Genomic DNA, 19,547 nt, shown 5'->3' on the forward strand with positions numbered 1-19,547 from the left:
AAGAGAACAAGAGGTCTACTTGGATTGAGTGGGAATATATTACCTACTTGGGGCGTTTAAGCTTCCATCACAGCTCGCTCAAAAGGTTGGTCTGACTTCCAAGCCGGGGTGACTTTGGCACCATTCGGGAAATGTTGTCGAGGAGCATGTTTTTGTCGTAGAAAAGTTGTGAAATGCCCGATCAAGCAGAGGCTGGAAACATGGCCAGGTCCGGAAACTCTGTATCAGTGTGTGTGTGTGTGTGTGTGTGTGTGTGTGTGTGTGTGTGTGTGTGTGTGTGTGTGTGTGTGTGTGTGTGTGTGTGTGTGTGTGTCATGAAGTCATGCAAGTCATGAAACAAAACAACACCATCTCCTTTTGTGTGAGAAGGTTCCAGTTGAAAAGTTTTCCTTTAATTACAATGGAAAATATTCTCCTCAACTTGCTCAAAACTCATGAGAGGACGTGCAGTGACTGTGCGAGGTTCAATGAGCGTGTAACCCATATGGGAAGAAGAGCAAGTCATTATGTGTGATGTATGTCATGGACATAAGCTCATTTTGACACTTAATGTATTAACAATATTATGCTGTCTCATGGTTTAGTTCTGGTTTAGTTCCTTTTATATGCTAATGTGGAACTGCAAACACAGCTTATATTGACCCACTAATATGTTTTGTGTCCTGATGTTTAATGGGAACTGACTCGAGATAATTTGAGACAAAGTATTTGGAAACCAAAGGCATCATCTGAGACTAGTTGGTCAACCTAATTATACCTGATTTTAAAAAGTGTATTTGACATTATAATACTGTATTATCACAGGTAGCATACTTTTTTCATGGATAAAGTCAACAAGTAAGAGCAAGAGGAAGACACTTCAGCCAGATTAACACAGTTTTAAAATATGTTGAAAGAGAAAGTTATGACATTATATGAGGAGTTATGACGATATTTTGCTAAATCTATGGGAAGTGTATCCTTTTGAAGCAAACAGCTTCGTGTTTTTTTTTCCACATGAGTTGTGCCAGGACAGAGTACTTATCCAAAAACATGCAGAACGGATATTTTTCCCTGCTCTGAAAATGACTTTAAACAAAGGTACATTCCTGAAATATGTAAGATAAATACACTGTCCAGTGGTCCGTGTCAGCTGAATATGAGTGGTTGTTGTAAACATGAGAAAAGTAAACGAACACATCAGTTCTCAATTATTACGTGTTATTACAATATCAAAGCCAATATATATATATATATATATATATATATATATATATATATATATATATATATATATATATATATATATATATATGAATTAAGACGTTTATTTATTTAAAGGTTTACAACTGAATAATGAATGTTTATTTACCTTGAAAATAGCTTTTTATAATGTCAGTTTTCACCTTGAGGAAAGACTTTCATTATTGGCAACTTACTTTGTTTGTCGATAATGCCAAATTTCCTAAGGTTGACCACCAACATAATTTTTTAAGACAGGAATCAAGACGCATGGAACAGCTGAATAGGAGAGGATAGAGGGTCAACAGACTGACGGAGGAGCAATGGGGAACAGATGGACAAGAACACACAGAGACACTATTGTAAGTTGTGTGGACGAGCCGGCATTAAGTGGGGGCAGGGGTCAGCAAGCGTAGCAAAACTCAGTGATGGAGTAGAAGAAACTATGAGGTGGTGATGCGCTGCATCTCTTGAGAGACTGGTGGGAAGAGCACAAAACGAGAGAGGTGGGTCGGTGATAAACTTAATTATATAAAACTAGCAAATTAATGAATGGAAAGAAAAATCCATTTGCCCATTGTTATTTGCTTTGACCTCCTCTGTTCTCAATAGCAAGTCTCTTCCTTTGACTTCCACAGACATTGATGAGTGCACCTTACGTGGTGTTTGCACAAAGGGAACATGCATCAACTCTGCAGGCAACTATACCTGTGTTTGTCGCAAGGGATATGTTAGAGACGCCTTTCGACACGAGTGCATCTGTGAGTATTTCTTGTGGTCGGTTCCACGTGCAATGTATCCCCACTGCTCCCCCACCAATCAGTGTATACATGCACTATACACAAATCTTGTACTCCATAGATGTACTCTAAATGAAAGCATTTAGGGGTCATCTACGAATTACTGTACGTTTTCAAAAAAGGTCAGACGTTTTACACCACTTCCCTCACTTCGATAGCATTGCTCTTTTCTCCTTCCAGTTCATCCTCTTTTTTATTCTTTATTTTCATTGCTTCTCTTCAATTTCTCAATTATTTTTACTTATCTATTTTCAAAATACTGCCAACCCCAACACATCCCTAACTTATAAACAATAGTCACTAACTTAAAACTTGGGCTCTTCAGACAGTGGCAAAACAATTTAGTTTTCGACCTTCTGCATGTTTGACTTTATCGCTGTCGTTTTTCATGCTGCACTTCCTAAATTCTTTAATTATTGACACCCTCGATCATAAACGAATGCCAATATTCCCCATCTCACTCATTTCCATATTTGTATATGACTTGGTTAAACCTGCTTTGTGTTCCCATTGAACAATTCATTCATCGTGCTTGGATCCCAGGTTAAAATCCCAAATGTGGTGTTGATTTGTAAATGGTCTACCAATGTTCTTGTTTGGTAGACATTTAAATTATTTGTACATTCACAGAGGCAGCTTACATATGACATTCCATGAATCACCATGGTTACCATCTATATTCTCAAAAGCAATATATCGCATGATAGTCTCACATGTTTGGCCATTCCATTGTTCCTCCTGAATGCAGCAGAAAAGGTCCTCTCCACCAAGAATGGGTCTTGCTTCCTTGCTTTGAGTGGAGATGTGTGTCGTTTGCCCGTGTCTATTCAGCTGACAAAGCATTTCTGCTGCTGCAGTGTGGGAAAGGCCTGGGGGGAAGGTTGTGAGCGATGTCCTCCACCAAGCCATGGTATGAAGAAAACTTTTATTATATTCCCGATCTTTGCTTTCATGCATGAAATTCCTACAATGGATTTGAGACAAGAAATCGGTTTTGAAAAGGTTTTTGAACATCAGTTTTTAAAGGCTCAAATGATTTCGAGATGTTCCTGATTTGTGATGACATTGTGGAATATACCTTATTTTTTGGCGTATAAGTCGATACTTTTTTCCCAGAAGTCCAGGCTTCAAATTGTACTCAGAATCTATTTATTTATGGTTTTTAGACATTGAATTGCATAAATGAAAAAAATTGCAAAGTGTGATATTTTCTGAAATAAATTGTGTAAGTATTAACTTAAAACACATTACAGAAATCATTGCCTGGAACATTTGCCGATTGGGTTAGCAATTAAATGTTAATCCATTCACTGATGCATGCAAAATTATCCAATCATTAATAAGCACGCAATCACCAATTGCGTGAGATCCATCCTTTTCAATCCTAATCATATGTATCCATCCTTACTACGTCATATCAAAATGCCTCCCGTAAAGTCACGCAAGTCATACATGGCAGCTTTTTAATCAGAAGTTGTTCAGTTCGCTGAGAACAATGGCGGGATTTTGCCTGCGCACAGGAAATACGGTGTCAGCGAGAAATGTTGCTTTTTTGAAATGGTGTACCTCTAAATGAGAACAAACATGTTGAAAAATGATTCACATTCCTAATTTATCTGACAGGTGGTCTTGTAGCAAAGGCAGCGATGCAATGAGTTGTGAGTGTCAGGAGGAATGAACACTTCTATTGTTCTGACTGACAGTTTTGCTAACAACCAAAATTGATCTAGCTTCGTCTTGTACTCCAAATCTACTTATCTATGAATGAAGGAAATAAAATTAGGAAAACTAGCCAATTCGACTGATGCACAACATTGACTTATACGCTGAAAAATATGGTACATATTGATAGCTCTTGATGAGATTGGATCGCTCATGTATTCACAAACAGGCCTTCCCCTAAGTTGCCTTGCGCTCATTTGTTCAATCTCTGAAGATCTCAACACATTCTTGGAAAATTGCCATTCTGATGTGGGACTGTGAGGGTGTACTGCTTTATTAAGCATACTGCCCTTACCAGGGGATGTATAATGGGAACTAAACTTAAAATTTAATAACTGGGAATTGCTAGATCTGATCAGTATCAAATTTTCCACATTGCATTCTTGTCTGAAGAAAATACACCATAAAGCAACAAATGTAACTCAGTGAAAAATTTTCGTAATTTCTGGTGAGCTCTTTTTGGGGTCTTTGATTGGCTCATTTGTGGCTTTTGTGCTTCTCGAAAGTAGTTCATGGTGCAATTTGTCATATAAAGATGCAAAGTAGAAAATTTGATAATGATCAGACATAGTAAATCTCAGTTATTTAAAATTTGGTAAGTTTCCATTAAAGTTTGGCTGAAACATTAAAGTTCCTGCAATCATGCAGATATAAATGAGTCCTCAAAATCATTAAAAAGAAATTTGCCTTCTACCATGATTGCGAGTATCTTCCCTCTGCCAGTTGATTGAATAGGTCATGTCACATATATTATTCATACAATTGTTTACCGAATGAAGAAAGCTCCTGCAGCTATTTTTACAACTAAATCTCCTGTTACTCCCACCAACAAAACAGCAGATTGCACATAGGGATGAGAACCCTAATCGCAAAAGTCCAGGTCAAATATAAATCTGCCATGCAGATGAGCAGAGAAACCATCCACATTAGTGGGAGTAATATGAGAACTTGATAAAAGTATATAGTAATAAAAGCATCTACAGTATAGCTTTTTCCTGGCCTTTCCCCTTCTATCTATATTTTCTTTGAAGCTGAGCAATGTCCTAATAATGCCTTTTAAATTGCAGAATCTTTCAAAGAAATGTGCCCTGCTGGCATGGGTTTTCATTTCCCAACCGATAAGGTGAACTATGCTATTCGCTACCTGCCCGAGAATCAGCGACAGATTATCCGTGAGAAACTGGCACAAGCTACACAGCTACATGAAGAACTTGAAGCAACAAAAAGACTTGATGCTGGAGAAAAGACTGTGGATCATAACAAGGGTGTACAAGTTGAAACCAGACATCGTCCACATGTAATGGGTACATTGAGCAGCTACAACATTGAGGGAGACTCCATCATCGATGGTTCACGGCAGTCGACTATACAAGGAAGACAAAGACATTTTGAAAGGAGAGTCATACAAAGACCCACTGGTGAAGATACACAGCCAGGTTTTATCAGAGGAGGAACCTCACAAAGGCAAGAGGTTAAAGAAGTCGGTCAAGAAAGAAATACAGATGGAAGTCTTGTCAGACATAATGTAGCACAAGAAAGACAATGGGCGAATGTGAATGGCAATATCCGAAGGCCAGGTTCAGCAGTCTCACCTCATGTTCCCAAGATCAATTATATGAGACAAAGACCTACAAGATGGGGTTCTACAAAGCATATCGATGTAGATCCTCATACCTCAAGGCAGAGTGAGACTCACTTTTCACGTGGGAGGCCTCATGTGGGGGGATCTCGAGAAATTCACAGAGTAATGGGGGAATTAAACAGGCCTGTTCTTCAACAATGGGGTAAACATGGTAGTACAATTGGAGCAACACTGAGACCCTTTGAAGGAGGTGGTCGACCCATGCCCAGGACACACGACACTTTGCACAAACCTAGAATCCAAAGCTCAAGCCAAATTCCAATAACAAAAGAGACTAGGCAAAGATCAAGAGTTGCAATAGGTCACAATTCTAACATTGGTAATTTACTCCCAGGATATCGAAAAGGAGATGCTTTGCAGAGTTATACTGTGAGAAGACCAGATCACAGGCCACACATAACAAATATTGGTCAAAGGTCTGGAATTAGTCAGACTCCTCAAGATGTTTTGCAAGGAGTTGTAACGAATGGATCAAAATCCACATTGAGAGGTTCTCATGCAACCCCAAGCCACCAGAAAATTAATGACTTTCAAATATCCATTGGAGAAAAGAAGGCACAAAGACATTCAAGTATTACTTTTGAAAGACCTTCAGTTGAAGCTACTTCACGGTGGGCATCAAAGGCAAATACATCACGGAAACCATCAGCAGGATGGACACGACATGAATTTGAGCTTGAGGACATCTCTCCAAGGAAGTCGATACATAGACTTTCAGAACGAACAAGACAACAGCCTGGCAGAAATAAGAGTCACGGCATTCCGTCAGTAGAAGGGCACCCACTTAGCCCAGGACATAAAATAACTGTTGAAAAAGCAAGAGACAGGACTAGAGGTTCAATTCGTCATTCCAGTACTGGCGTAACTGCGATAGGTCCTCGCAGGTTACACATTGGCCAGAGATTTGAGACAGACAGGACTCCTCATCGACAAATTGTTGACAGAACGAGACAACGTCCTGCACTTCAAGGATCTCACCGAAGGTTTCAGGAAGCCCCCACAGTGTCAGAAAGATTTTCACATGAAAGCCCTCCAGATGGTGACAGACAGGGCGTGGACTTAACACGTGAGTTCTGTCACTTTTTTTTCTTTGACAAATTGAAAATATTTCTGAAGCCTTAATACTTACAGATGTTCCCTTGTAGTTTCTTTACAAGTTGCTTGCTCTCATTATTTTTATTCACTGTTGATATTTTAATTGTATCCAAGCATCAGTAAACCATAAAAGAGCAGTTGGTTTGAAACATGTTGCTTGGTGTGAAAATAAAGGTTAATGGTTAATATTCAAGTCGTTCGTAATTGAGCACATTGTCAATTATACACCAAACTTCCGCTGCTGTTCACCCAGTCGATATGTTTCATGTCATGTGAGTTTAAGCTCTTCTCACTTACCTTTAGGCAATACAAGCTTGAATACGTTTTTCTTCTTATGCTTCTATCTAGATGTGTGGCTTTCTTTATCCTTTGGATGGATGAACAAACCGACTCACAAATTTTTAGCCAAAACAGTCGTGGTGTTACCAAGGAAACAGATTGGAGTACTTAGCCACAATATATATCAAAATGACTTTGGAACACTGCATGGAACCCTTTTCCTTTTGGGAGGAATCCGCATAATGCACAGCTGAATTTAACATCTTAAGCTGTCAATGCCATGTCAAGGAAAGATAGAGTTTGTTGCTTAATCAGCCATTGAGTGTTGTTCAAAGAAATTAGAATAGACTTTGAAAGACTTTACTTTTGTGCCTCGATTCGCATCACACACAATAATGTGCAAACTCTTACTTTAATACGGCCAGTTCATTTGGATTAATTAAGACTTGGCATCGCAAATGTAAATCTGGCAGTCTGGCATCTTGTGTTGTTATGTGAACTGCAGCCAAAAAGCTACATTTTTTTCCACGATCACTCCAAGCCTTTGCGTTTCCAAATCCTGCGGTAATAATCCAGTTGTTTACTTTATTAATCTGGTTCCTGCCACAGTGACAATGTTAATGATCTATGTGTGTGAGCGCAAAGCCACATAGGTTTCAAAACTATTTCTTTATTGTTCATTAAATCTATTTCTTCCTAAAATTTACCTTGAGTGTATTCGGGTAAGAGAGACCAGGGTCAGTGTAAACAGCTTTGATTGACACAGCATCTTCTGGTCAATATCAGTGGAAGTGAATTGTGAAGATGTGCACTCCATGAGCCACTTACTTGCCATTGGAAATGTTGCTACACCTAAATTACAGGTGACATTGTGATGCAACAAAATCCCGTTTTGGGATTGTTGAATAACTTTTGAAACAAGCATTTTATTTTTCCACTCTATGTGAATGTGTCTTTTATTTATCATTGAGATTAGGAAGATTAGGCTCCTTTTCAAGCATCAAATGACAACATTTGTTCTTTTTTTTCGAGTCATGTTTGTTGTTGATGTGCTAAAGATTACTGTGGTCAGGTATGGGGCACACTTTAGACCAGAGTCAACTTTGATGTGACTATGCCCTCAAAAAAAACGACCTATAAATCCCAATTGTTTGGTTGGAAAACGTCCTCTATTCGTAAGATATGACTTCTTGTTAAGATAAACTATTAAATTGTGGGATATCACTTCAATTGGAGGAATCCACTCTGTCTGTTCTCTCATGCTTTTCCTTCTATGGTAATAATTCAAAGATGGCAGCTCATCACAATTTCAGTATGTCTCACATACACTCTGACAGGTTTGTTTAATGCTCTTGATAACCCTGATCCCACTTTTGGCTGCGGTCTACATGCCCTTTATCCAGCCGTTGTCTCCGTAACCCTGTTGATCATTTGTTGCCGCTCTACCCTTTGATGGCCAGCTCTTCAATGAGCCTTGACCTCTGTAGAAAATATTGATAACTTAACTTAAATTTTGTAAAACATGGACCTGACCTGATTACTACCTTTACAAAAAAAGTCAAAAATAAAATGACCTCAGCCAAAGGCCTTTTATAAGGACATGGGTTTAAGCCCTGTTTGAGAGAATGCCAATCCCCTCCCCACTTCAAGCCTTCAAACCCCCTTCCCACCCATCACGGTCACCTGTCCAACTCACAATCCTGCAAGATATGTGGGGAAAAAAAATGTGAACATGTGTAGGTCATGGTTATGGTCATGGTCATGGTCTTGACATTACCGTCACCTGTCCAACTCACAATCTCATGAGATTTGCAGAAAAGCTATGTGACAATAAAAATAAGTGACTCAATTATCTTCTTCTTGATATATATATATATATATATATATATATATATATATATATATATATATATATATATATATATATATATATATATATATATATATATATATATATATATATATATATATATATACACACACATACATATATGTATATATATTATATATATTTTTTATATATGCATATTTGAAAATGTTCCCACACCTCGGTCTCCAAAAAAAACAAATGGTTTTGATATATATATATATATATATATATATATATATATATATATATATATATATATATATATATATATATATATATATGTATATACATATGTATCTTCTTCTTCTTCTTCTTTCAGCTGCTCCCGTGAGGGGTCGCCACAGCGGATCATCCGTATGATCCGCATAGTGATTTGGCACATGTTTTTACGCCGGATGCCCTTCCTGACGCACATATGTATATATATATATATATATATATGTATATATATATATATATATATATATATATATATATATATATTCATATATATATATATTCATATATATATACACTAGTAGTAAAGCCCGGCGTTGCTCGGGCTAGCAATAAAACCCGGCGTTGCCCGGGCTTTCTTGCAAGTTTCCTGAATAGGGGTTAGAGGTTAGCGGTTAAGGTTAGAGGTTAGGGTTAGGGTTAGGGTTAGCTGTTAGGGTTAGTGTTAGGGTAGCTAACTCTCACCCTAACACTAACACTAACCCAAACCCTAACCCTAACAGTTTGGCGGAGCGGAGGTAAACAGCGCCCGGGGCAAAGTGGAAATTTGCGTCCCCTGTAGGCCTTAAACTTGAGTGGATTTGAATGGAAAATCCCATAAGGGATATCGATTTATCGATTTTTTTTTTCGAATATCGGAAGTGTTATGGAAAATTTTTTATCGCCAATGGCCAAAGTTGGACCAAAAGCCATAATCGTATTGAATTTGAATGGAATCCATTGGAGTTTGTGAAAATGCATCAAAATGAATTTTGAGGGGCCTCTTAAGGAAGACAATAATATAATTAGTATATGTGCCAAATCTTGTTTCATTTCATGCAGTAACAAAAATCTGATGGTGGAACAAAGAAAGGGGCATGCCAAAATATTAATATTAATATATATATACATATATATATATATATATATATATATATATATATATATATGTATATATCTCATACATATATCTCATATATATATATATATATATATATATATATATATATATATATATATATATATATATATATATATATATATATATATATATATATATATATATATATATATATATACAGGGGGCTGCAAAAGTAGGTATACAGTAAGGATTATACCAGTATATCATTACTGTATACCTACTTTTGCATCCCCTGTATATATATATATATATTTATATACATATATATACATATATATATATATATATATATATATATATATATATATATATATATATATATATATATATATATATATATATATTTATATATACATATATATATATATATATATATATATATATATATATATATATATATATATTTATATATACATATATATACATATATATATATATATATATATATATATATATATATATATATATATATACATACATACATATACATACATATACACACACATAATAATCTACACATTGTTAAAAAAAAAAATCAAACAAAGAAACCTTATATGATGACATGGGTTTAAGCCCTGCTTGAGAGAATGCCAATCTCCTCCTCACTTCAAGCCTTTAAGCCTTCTCCAGCTTTGTAGAAAATGACACCAACGAGAATGGTCTCATCAACAAAGCTTTGCTCCTTGAAGACAATTCCCCTGCCCATCCTGCGCAGATGCAAGGCTTGTGCGATATAATCCAATAAGTTTTGCTACTCCTTAGACCACCCACCATGCAGAAATTAATTTCTGTATGCAGTCCTTGCACAGTCATCCAAGCCTTCGGATTTGACCTCCACATGACAAGAATATGTGGCTTGAGGTAGCCCTTTAGCGCTCATAGGTTTTCCGAGTGGTACGGTCGGAGCTTCATTTTCAGAGAACTTCGAACAATCAAATGCACAGTACAGATGCAGTGATTCCATGTATTTGTCCAATTTGCTTTGTTCTTTCACCACACTAATATCGTTTAAGAATGTCTAACTACACTGTCAATGTTACACTCTGTCACTGCTTTTTAGCAGCATCTCGCGCTGTTGTAAGAGAGCTCGGCCTTCTTCGCCTTCTTCGCCTCCTTCTCCTTCTCCTTCTCCTTCTCCTTCTCCTTCTCCTTCTCCTTCTCCTTCTCCTTCTCCTTCTCCTTCTCCTTCTCCTTCTTCTTCTTCTTCCAAAAACCTTTATATTAGGACTCGGCTCTTTTATATATACGATCCGGATCTCCTTCAATACAAAACACTTGTACACATCCTCGCATTGAGGGTGCCTTTTGAGAGCGTCCATCATGAACTTTTAAATATATTCGGACATTTGCTTTCAAGTTTCAAAAAGTTCACGTTACTATTTAAAGATTATTCCATTTAATATATTGTAATTTCGTAAATACACGATATTTCGTAAATACGTAAATACACTATGACGGGTCTCGCAATTGGCTTAATCAAGGCACGTGACGAAATATCGGAAGTTGTTGTTGTTGTTGTTGTTTTTTTGTTTGTTTTTTTCGCCGACAAAACCTTTAGGAAGCTGCTCTTGGACACATTTGTCCTTGTTGATATGAGGTGTGCTTTGCAAAGCCCTCGCAGTTCTCTTCACATTCATTATGTGTGACGTGGGGTTTAAACAGCTAATCCTCACAGCTCAGTCTACAAAGAAATGTGCAATGCAAATTGCATACGTACCACTTTACACAATGACCACTCAAGTTTGTCGACTGATTGTCTTCCACCCAGAGACACATCACCCATGGTGTGTTGCGAAGGGACACTGCACGTGTGCATTGGAGTGAAATCCATCCATCCATCAGGACCATACTCTGTGCATCGCGTTGGTGCTGCCTAAGCAGTCTCCTTGGCTATTGGGCACAATCCTGGACAGGTCGCCACTCCAACAGGATACCAGCAAGCTGGCACTCATTTTGCCGTCCTCAGAAGGATGACAGGCAAAGTCAACCCCACCTGGTATTAATTCAACAGCCGAGTGGGATTTGAACTCAGGATCCTAAGATCCCAAGCCCACTACCCGAACCATTAAGCCAACATCAGGCATATTGGAGTGAAAACCATCTCTGTTACTCAGCCATAAGCAATTGGCACATGTGGTTGTAATGTTTTTCTTATGATAGCATTTTGCAAAATTCGAATATTGTGAATTGAAAATCTGAAAAAAGTAAATAAATAATGACCTTGGACAAATTTACAATGACACAGATTTAATCTCTACTTGAGAGAATGTCACATGGTTATTTGGGCAGTCCATAAGTTAACAGACCACAAGACCCATAATACCTATCAGCTCAAAATCATTTTAACTGTCACTTTTGTACTTTTACAATGAAGGGAAAATGTATAGGGAGTGTATGGCGAATGCGAATATCACAGCTCCAAACCATCTTTGGCTTCACAGAGCAGTGAAAACCAAAATGGCGTCCGGAAGATTTTAATTTTTTTCATCACAATGAAATTGTGGGTGGGTGGAGTCAGGCCAGCTGTCTAACCAATTGGTGTGAATGAGTGTTACAGAAACGCACACACATGAACGAGCATATTATGTAGATGTTCCCTTTCATGGGAACTTCAACGCAGTTGTAGACCATTAGGCCGATAAAAGCCTGTACTTGTTTTGACAACTTATGGTTCATTGTCCATGCTTTATCATTTGTGAATGCTGAGTATCAAGAAAGGAATCAGAAATTACTATTTTAAAGTGTTTGGTATGACTCGGCCACGGTCTGGTTTGAACCGCCGATCTCCCAGACTCAGCGAATGCTCTAACGATGATGCCACCGAGTCTGGTTTAACAACAAACATTAAGAACTGGTAATATGGACCACTCAAAGAAAATACCAAGCTATGTAGCCTGGCCTAGAAAGTAAAGAGCATTCATATAAATAAGGCTATAAACAGGAAGTCAACAAATAATAAAATGAGGAGAATACGATTAAGGAAACAGTGGAAATTTGTAGCAGGAAAACAAGAGCTAACATGCAGTTAGACATGACAATGAAAATTTCTACAAATCTGAGAACAATAATGCAAAAAGATGTGGAAGTCAGGATGGGTGTTTACTCAAAACTGTCTTCATAGGTGGACAGCAGCCTCATTAGAAATTACTGTGGATCCCCCAAAAAGGTGAAATGGGGAGAAAACCCTTTTGGAGTCGATTAACTCACAATAAGAAAATCTCTCGAGCACGACTTCTTAAGCCAATTCAACTATTGATTGTAAAAGTGGAAGATAACAGTTGGTATTAAACTTGAGGTAGGCCATAAGAGTTATCAAAAGCTGTAAACACACTGTTATGTTGTAAATGGAGTATCGATGTAAAACGTCCAAGACGAGAACAACATGTGCAAGACAACCGCTTGCAATAAATTATTCCATATGCAAGGTTCAATATGATGTAGATCTATTTTTTATTAAAGTTTGAAAATTTTCAACGCTTTTGTAATCATTCTGCGTCATTTGAAGTTGTTAAACCATCTCAGTAAGAAAGAGGTTACATTAAATGCATAACAGCTGTGGCACATATATTTCAATATTGTTTGTTGTTGCATAGTATTTCTTCGATTTTTGAGATAACTGCATTGATAGCATGCTTTGTTCAGTCCGAGTTGACATTTTTAGTCCTTGGTGCAATATCTGCTTTCATTGCATCCGGCTAAAACTGCTGCAGTGCTGGCGATGTGTTTGGAGTACATCTTTTCCAAAGGGGTATTAAGGTGACTGTCTTATCCGTTTGCGCTCTTATCTACAAGACCAACCGCTTCGGTTGATGTACTAGAAAAATTCAAAAACAAATTCACATGGGTCAGGTGTGAGTTTACTAACTTTTCTTAATTTAGATCTACCTCATCTGTAAATATAACTTTGGCAGTGGGATGTATGATGGGCATGCTCACTTGAGACAAGCTAACAGCCTTGAGGCTTCATGATGGGCCTTCAATGGGAGGAGAACCATGATTTACTTTGTTTTTTCCTTCACAGTTCTCAAAAGTCGAAATTATATATTGCGCACAATACAATAACGGTAACTATGTGAAGGTCACAAAGTAGAAACATGTATTGTGATCTATTCTAACTTTCAGCTAACCTGGCAGAGAGGGATTTGGGAGGGTGGCAAAGGGTGAGGGTGTTGGGAGTGGACGGAAGGGGTGCAGAAGGTGGAAAGGGAAGACGTGGGTTAGGTTTCCTGAAGTGGTGCAGTGCCAAAGGTGATTTTATGTCCTTGCAGCCTGGACATGTGGTCATTCATACACGCAAAGCCAGATGGAAACTTGGAACCTGACCGAAGCATCATTGTGCTTATTGTGTCCTGTGTAAAAGCTCAGGCAGGATCATTACTCGGTTACAAGCATGTGCAAGAAGAACATGCACTTGGCTGAAGGATGTTCGAAATAATTATAATATCATTAAACAATAGAATAATGAAGTAACAAAACAAGATGGTGTGAAACAGGCATTTAAATGATCAAATGGCATTTCGCTTCTTTGAATTTTTGTGGACATGAAGTTGTTTGTGCAATTACCATAAAGATACATGTCGTACTGCAGTTCAGCATTTATTTTCATCAATGTGCCACTTGTATGTATGTATGTATGTATGTATATATGTATGTATGTATATATATATATATATATATATATATATATATATATATATATATATATATATATATATATATTAGTTACAGTGGTGTAGTAGCACGTAATAAGTACAATATTTCACAATCACTGAGATGTTTTAAATAGTATGGCGATTAAACCAGCAATTATTAACTCTGAGACTCATTATATCGATCACATATAAATATACTGGATCATGTAATGTCTTTGCCGTTATTTTCTTTCGTGTGTGGTGTGTGTGTGTGTGTGTGTGTGTGTGTGTGTGTGTGTGTGTGTGTGTGTGTGTGTGTGTGTGTGTGTGTGTGTGTGTGTGTATGTGTGTGTCAGACTGTTTGATTTAATTTGGGATTAAGAGACTGGTTGAAATTGGCTTTGACGTTGACTGTTTACTGTACTTCCTCAATTGCAGGCATACATGTATGAAGGCATTTCCCCAAGATTGGTAGCCATGGTCATCATAGTTGCATCAAGTTTCATTGTTGTTAAATGGGAGTTGGCCCTTTTTACAGGAAGTAGATCTTCAGAAGATTTGACTATTTTCCCTATAATCCAAATAATTTAGCTGGTTTTAATGTCAATGTTGCACACGAGGTTTCTCTGCACACTGGAGGTTTGTAGAGAAGCAACATTAAGAATAAAACAAGAATGACCAAACTGTGGTCAGAACCTGCGAAACAATATATATATATATATATATATATATATATATATATATATATATATATATATATATATATATATATATATATATATATATATATATATATATATATATTTTGTTGCGGTTCTCGGAACCGCATGCATCCAACAGATAGTGGTCCCAAGACCGTTATTCCATTATTATACGTGAAGATAGTCCCTTCCCTTTTGTCTAGCAGGACAACAGGTGCGTGCATTGTGATGATCTCATAGCTAGGATTGCTTACATCATTTCTTCTTCATTTCGTCCCTACTCTTCTTTTCTGATTATTCCTGAGGTAAATCTGTGCCACGTGTGCCCTTCGCTGTGAGATGGGTCCTCACAAAGGCCAGCGCGTGCGGCACCGCTACGAGGAAACGATGATGTGCGGGCATTAACAGCGCAGAGCCCCGTTCCCAAGTGAGCCCTCAACCCAACGTGTGCGGCGAGTCATACAGTGCACTTGGCAGTTCGTGATTATCAACTCGAGCTTCCGATGATCTGGGGAAGATTGCCGGTTGCATTAAAAAGGCATACGAATGAATATCTCTTAAGAGGCTGCACGAATGCTGTTATTCACACCACAGGAAACACAGCCAGCACGATGCCCGCGCTGCACGAAACGTGTATGGAGGCCGATAAAGGCGACTCGACGCCACGTTGGGCAGGATGCGAGTGTGCGAAGTAAAAGTGGCGTGTTCCTTTTTAACCAAATATCTGATACATATTGGTGTTCGCCCCGTGCACACTCTAGCAGAGTCGTGCGGATGTGAGTGCTGGCCACGTGCGTAATGGCCGACCCACGCGCACTGTATGGAGTGTGCTCGAAGGCAGACACGTACGCCGCTCGCGACTTTGTAATCGTACAAAGCAGGGCACGAATGCACCGCTCGCGAATTTGTTATCGTACAAAGCAGGGCACGAATGCACCACTCGCAACTTTATATCGCGGTCGCCAAGGCACGGCCCGGGGGTTTTTGCGGGAGGATTCGCGCGCCAATTTCGGTGTGGGTGATTTGTGTCATGTCGTCGGGTCGGAGCGGAATATGTTCGCTGTCTGAGATGACCTTGCTGGAAATGAAGTGGTGCGGTTTCCGGCCAAAGTTAGCGGGCTGCGTGAGGGGTCGGGGCCAATTGGAGGTCAGAGCGGTCCCTCCGTCTCTCTCTCTCGCCTCGCCCTTGTCGAAATCGCCACTACCCACCTCCTGCTGCCTGGACCCCACCTCCTCCTCTCCGCCCACATGACATTGACCCCACCCGCCTCCCTGGTCCCGCCAACCACTCCATCCACGCACTCTGGACTCCACCCCTTCTCCACTCAAGCCCCTCCTTCACGAACATGGTCTGCACATGCACTGCTGAAGCCAGAGATGATGCACCAGCTGTCAGGTACCACACCATGGAGCATCCCCCCCCCTCCTACAGAACGTATTGGTGGCGCGTTTGTGCAATCAAGAACAAAAGTACTGAGATTGTAACCTCAACTCCTCTCCCTTCTTGTTTCAATACTCCTCCTTCATCGGTTTTCTGTGTCTATGTGTGTGCGTGTATGTGTGTGTCCTGGTGCCTGTCGACTTAAGTAAGACTGCAGAAGATTGTTATTGTTATCATTATTATTGTTATTATTTTTGCGTCAAGTCTGCTCTGTGTCCGCTTTTGTAAGTTGCTTGTTTATTTGCTGCACCACACCAGTCTCTCCCCTATCTCTGCACAACACACCCCAATAAATATTGATCGTACCACATACCATTCCTCGCCCATTGTTAATAAATTCTTATTAGAAATGTTCCCAGCTCGTTGTTGTGGTTTCTTTCATTGATCCAGCATGGTCCGAATCTGAGCTTAGCCGGGACTTTATTCCCAATGATCCGTTCCTTTTAGCCGGCACGTCCTTGGCAGTGTCGCTCGGCTGCATCCGATCCGGTAAAGTGATCCGATCCGGTGGAGTGATCCGGTTCGGAAAAGGTGTACCGGGGGCGTGTTCCCCGGTAATTAAATCACGTGATCAATTAGGTAACCTGATGAACCCATAGACGGGAGGACCCTAGGTCACGTGGTTAAGTTATTGGCGTACACGGTCGGTTAAGCGACCCGCCGCGTCACGGAATTATCCGTTTGCGACAGCCTAAAATTCCGGGGTGTCTGGTGGGAGCCGAGATCGCTTCCCCCCCCCCCCACCAGTGGTCTTTTCACCCGAGCCCCAGCCCGCAACAATATATATATATATATATATATATATATATATATATATATATATATCTATATATATATTTATATCTATATATATATATACATATATATCTATATCTATATATATATATATATATCTATATATATATATATATATATATATATATATATATATATATATATATATATATATCTATATATATATAGTTACGTCTGAGGGGGGCAGGGGGGGTATGCATTCAAAGGGTAATTGGGATGTTTAATTAGGTATGCCATGCTGTTCGATTTGTACCAGGATCTCAATGTAATAAGTAGGAATTCAGTGGTGATAAATTGTCTTGTAAATGTCCATTTCTTTAAGGGGGAAATGATAATTGTCACGTAATTAGATAGGGAGATGGGTTAGGGTAAGTGTTTATGCGTATCCCCTTTAATATTCCCTGTAGGCTTGCCATGACGTAAATGGACAGTGCTGCGGATGGCTCCGCCCCTTGATCATGATCGGCGGAAGGCGACGGCAGAAGGCCAATAAAATGGCTCGATTGGAACCGACGAGGACTCAAGTATAAAAAGGTTCTGTTCGCGAGAAGAAAAAAAAAGCCATAAAAAGAAAGCGTCTGGTCGAGGCCGGTTGTCTCTGAGCGCGCTCTCTCGTTGCGCTGGTTCGTTCCTGGATTCATCGTGTCTCGTGGCCTTGCTGTTCCTCGTGCCTCACCTCAGTTGGCTCTGGAGTTCTGCTGGCTCGGAGTACTGTACTGAACGGCGGGCGGACCTGCCTCCCTCTCCTGCTCGCATCTTGGCGCTAGAACTAGCTCCCTGGCGGCTGTGAGCGGTCTTGGGCCTACACCAGGAGGTCGACACCACCAGGAACAGCACCACGGTGGCTGGTTGGAGCTCACAGGCCAGAAACCGCGGTTCTGCGTGGAAGGGCTGTGACGGAACCTCTGCACTACCGTGTCTCCTTCCCCTGACGAGCGCAACGCCAGCTCGTCCGGCACCAATCCAGTGACTGTTACGTCGACACCACGGGCAAGCCTGACCACGAGCTACGGTGTGTGTGTGTGTGTGTGTGTGTGTGTGTGTGTGTGTGTGTGTGTGTGTGTGTGTGTGTGTGTGTGTGTGTGTGTGTGTGTGTGTGTGTGTGTGTGTGTAGCTGGCACCTTAGAGGGTTTGAGATTTTGTATATCCGTTGGAATTGTTTGTGTTTCCCCCATGCCCGAACCCACACAACCTCCCATCGAATCGCCCCTGGATCCCTCCTCTTGCCGATACGAGTCTTATGATCGTTCTGGTGAGAGAAATAAACATTATTAACTCAGTGAAAAGCGAGTCATGCCACCTTCCTCGTCCCGTTTGCTGGAGAACGATTAAAACCGCCATCCTCGGGTTATAAAAAAATAAACCACCTCCATCGTTTCGGCTCATTCTACGTTGGCGGGACTGTTCAAGTCCCGTGGACGTCACAATATATATATATATATATATATATATATATATATATATATATATATATATATATATATATATATATATATATATATATATATATATTTTCGCCTTCTCTTTTCACTTAACTCCCTCATCCTTGCTGATGTCCCACATGTCCATGTGGTGAAAGCTGGGTCGAAGAATATAAAAAAAATTATCACTCATGGCTCAGATTACATTCTCTAATTTGTCTCATGAACCTTGTGCCTTGTCTGTCCCGTGTTCCCATGTGAATGAATAATATTAAATAGAGCCGTGTCTGTCCTGTGTTCGCACGTGAATGAATAATATTAAATAGAGCCGTGTCTGTCCCGTGTTCCCATGTGAATAAATAGGATTAGATTCAGCCCTGTCTGTCCTGTGTTCCCATGTGAATGAATAAGATTAGAAAAACAAGATGGCAGCAATATCATTTTTGTCTGGGTGCTGTGGTGGGTGGAGTCAAGCAACAGATGTGGGTGTGGTTCAGCAGCACTCCGACCAATGGGTGCAGATTTCAAAAATCGACACTGAACAAGAACTCCAACAAAAACGTGAAGCTCTTGTTGACTTGCAACAAAAGATGAAAGAGAACAGCACTCGGAAGAGTGCATACCTCCGCAAGGCTGAACAGATTACTTTTGGTATCCCACTGATAGGCCAGAACTGCATCTGGACCCTGATCCAAAATCTAATTGGCTTGTTCTTGTCACATACCCAACTCAATGCCTCTCAACTGCACCATCACACACCCAATACATGCGGTAGTGTGTGTCAGAGTGGTGCTGAGATGTCATCCATATTC

General features: G+C 39.5%; 1 protein-coding gene across 4 annotated transcripts in view; it reads left to right on the top strand.

Annotated features, from left to right (window-relative positions):
- The window catches only part of LOC147032174 (latent-transforming growth factor beta-binding protein 1-like), a 293,202-nt gene that overhangs the window by 111,147 nt on the left and 162,508 nt on the right, over positions 1 to 19,547 (top strand). For all 4 annotated transcript variants that reach the window (XM_085869539.1, XM_085869540.1, XM_085869541.1 and 1 more), the window contains exons 10-12: positions 1,860 to 1,982; positions 2,770 to 2,931; positions 4,811 to 6,451. In XM_085869539.1, the coding sequence (XP_085725665.1) occupies positions 1,860 to 1,982; positions 2,770 to 2,931; positions 4,811 to 6,451 (1,926 nt within the window). The remainder of the gene's footprint in view (positions 1 to 1,859; positions 1,983 to 2,769; positions 2,932 to 4,810; positions 6,452 to 19,547) is intronic.

This window comes from Eptatretus burgeri, chromosome 2 (genome assembly GCF_056783735.1).
Source record: "Eptatretus burgeri isolate ZD-2024b chromosome 2, Ebu_testis_v1, whole genome shotgun sequence".
Classification (NCBI taxonomy): domain Eukaryota; kingdom Metazoa; phylum Chordata; class Myxini; order Myxiniformes; family Myxinidae; genus Eptatretus; species Eptatretus burgeri.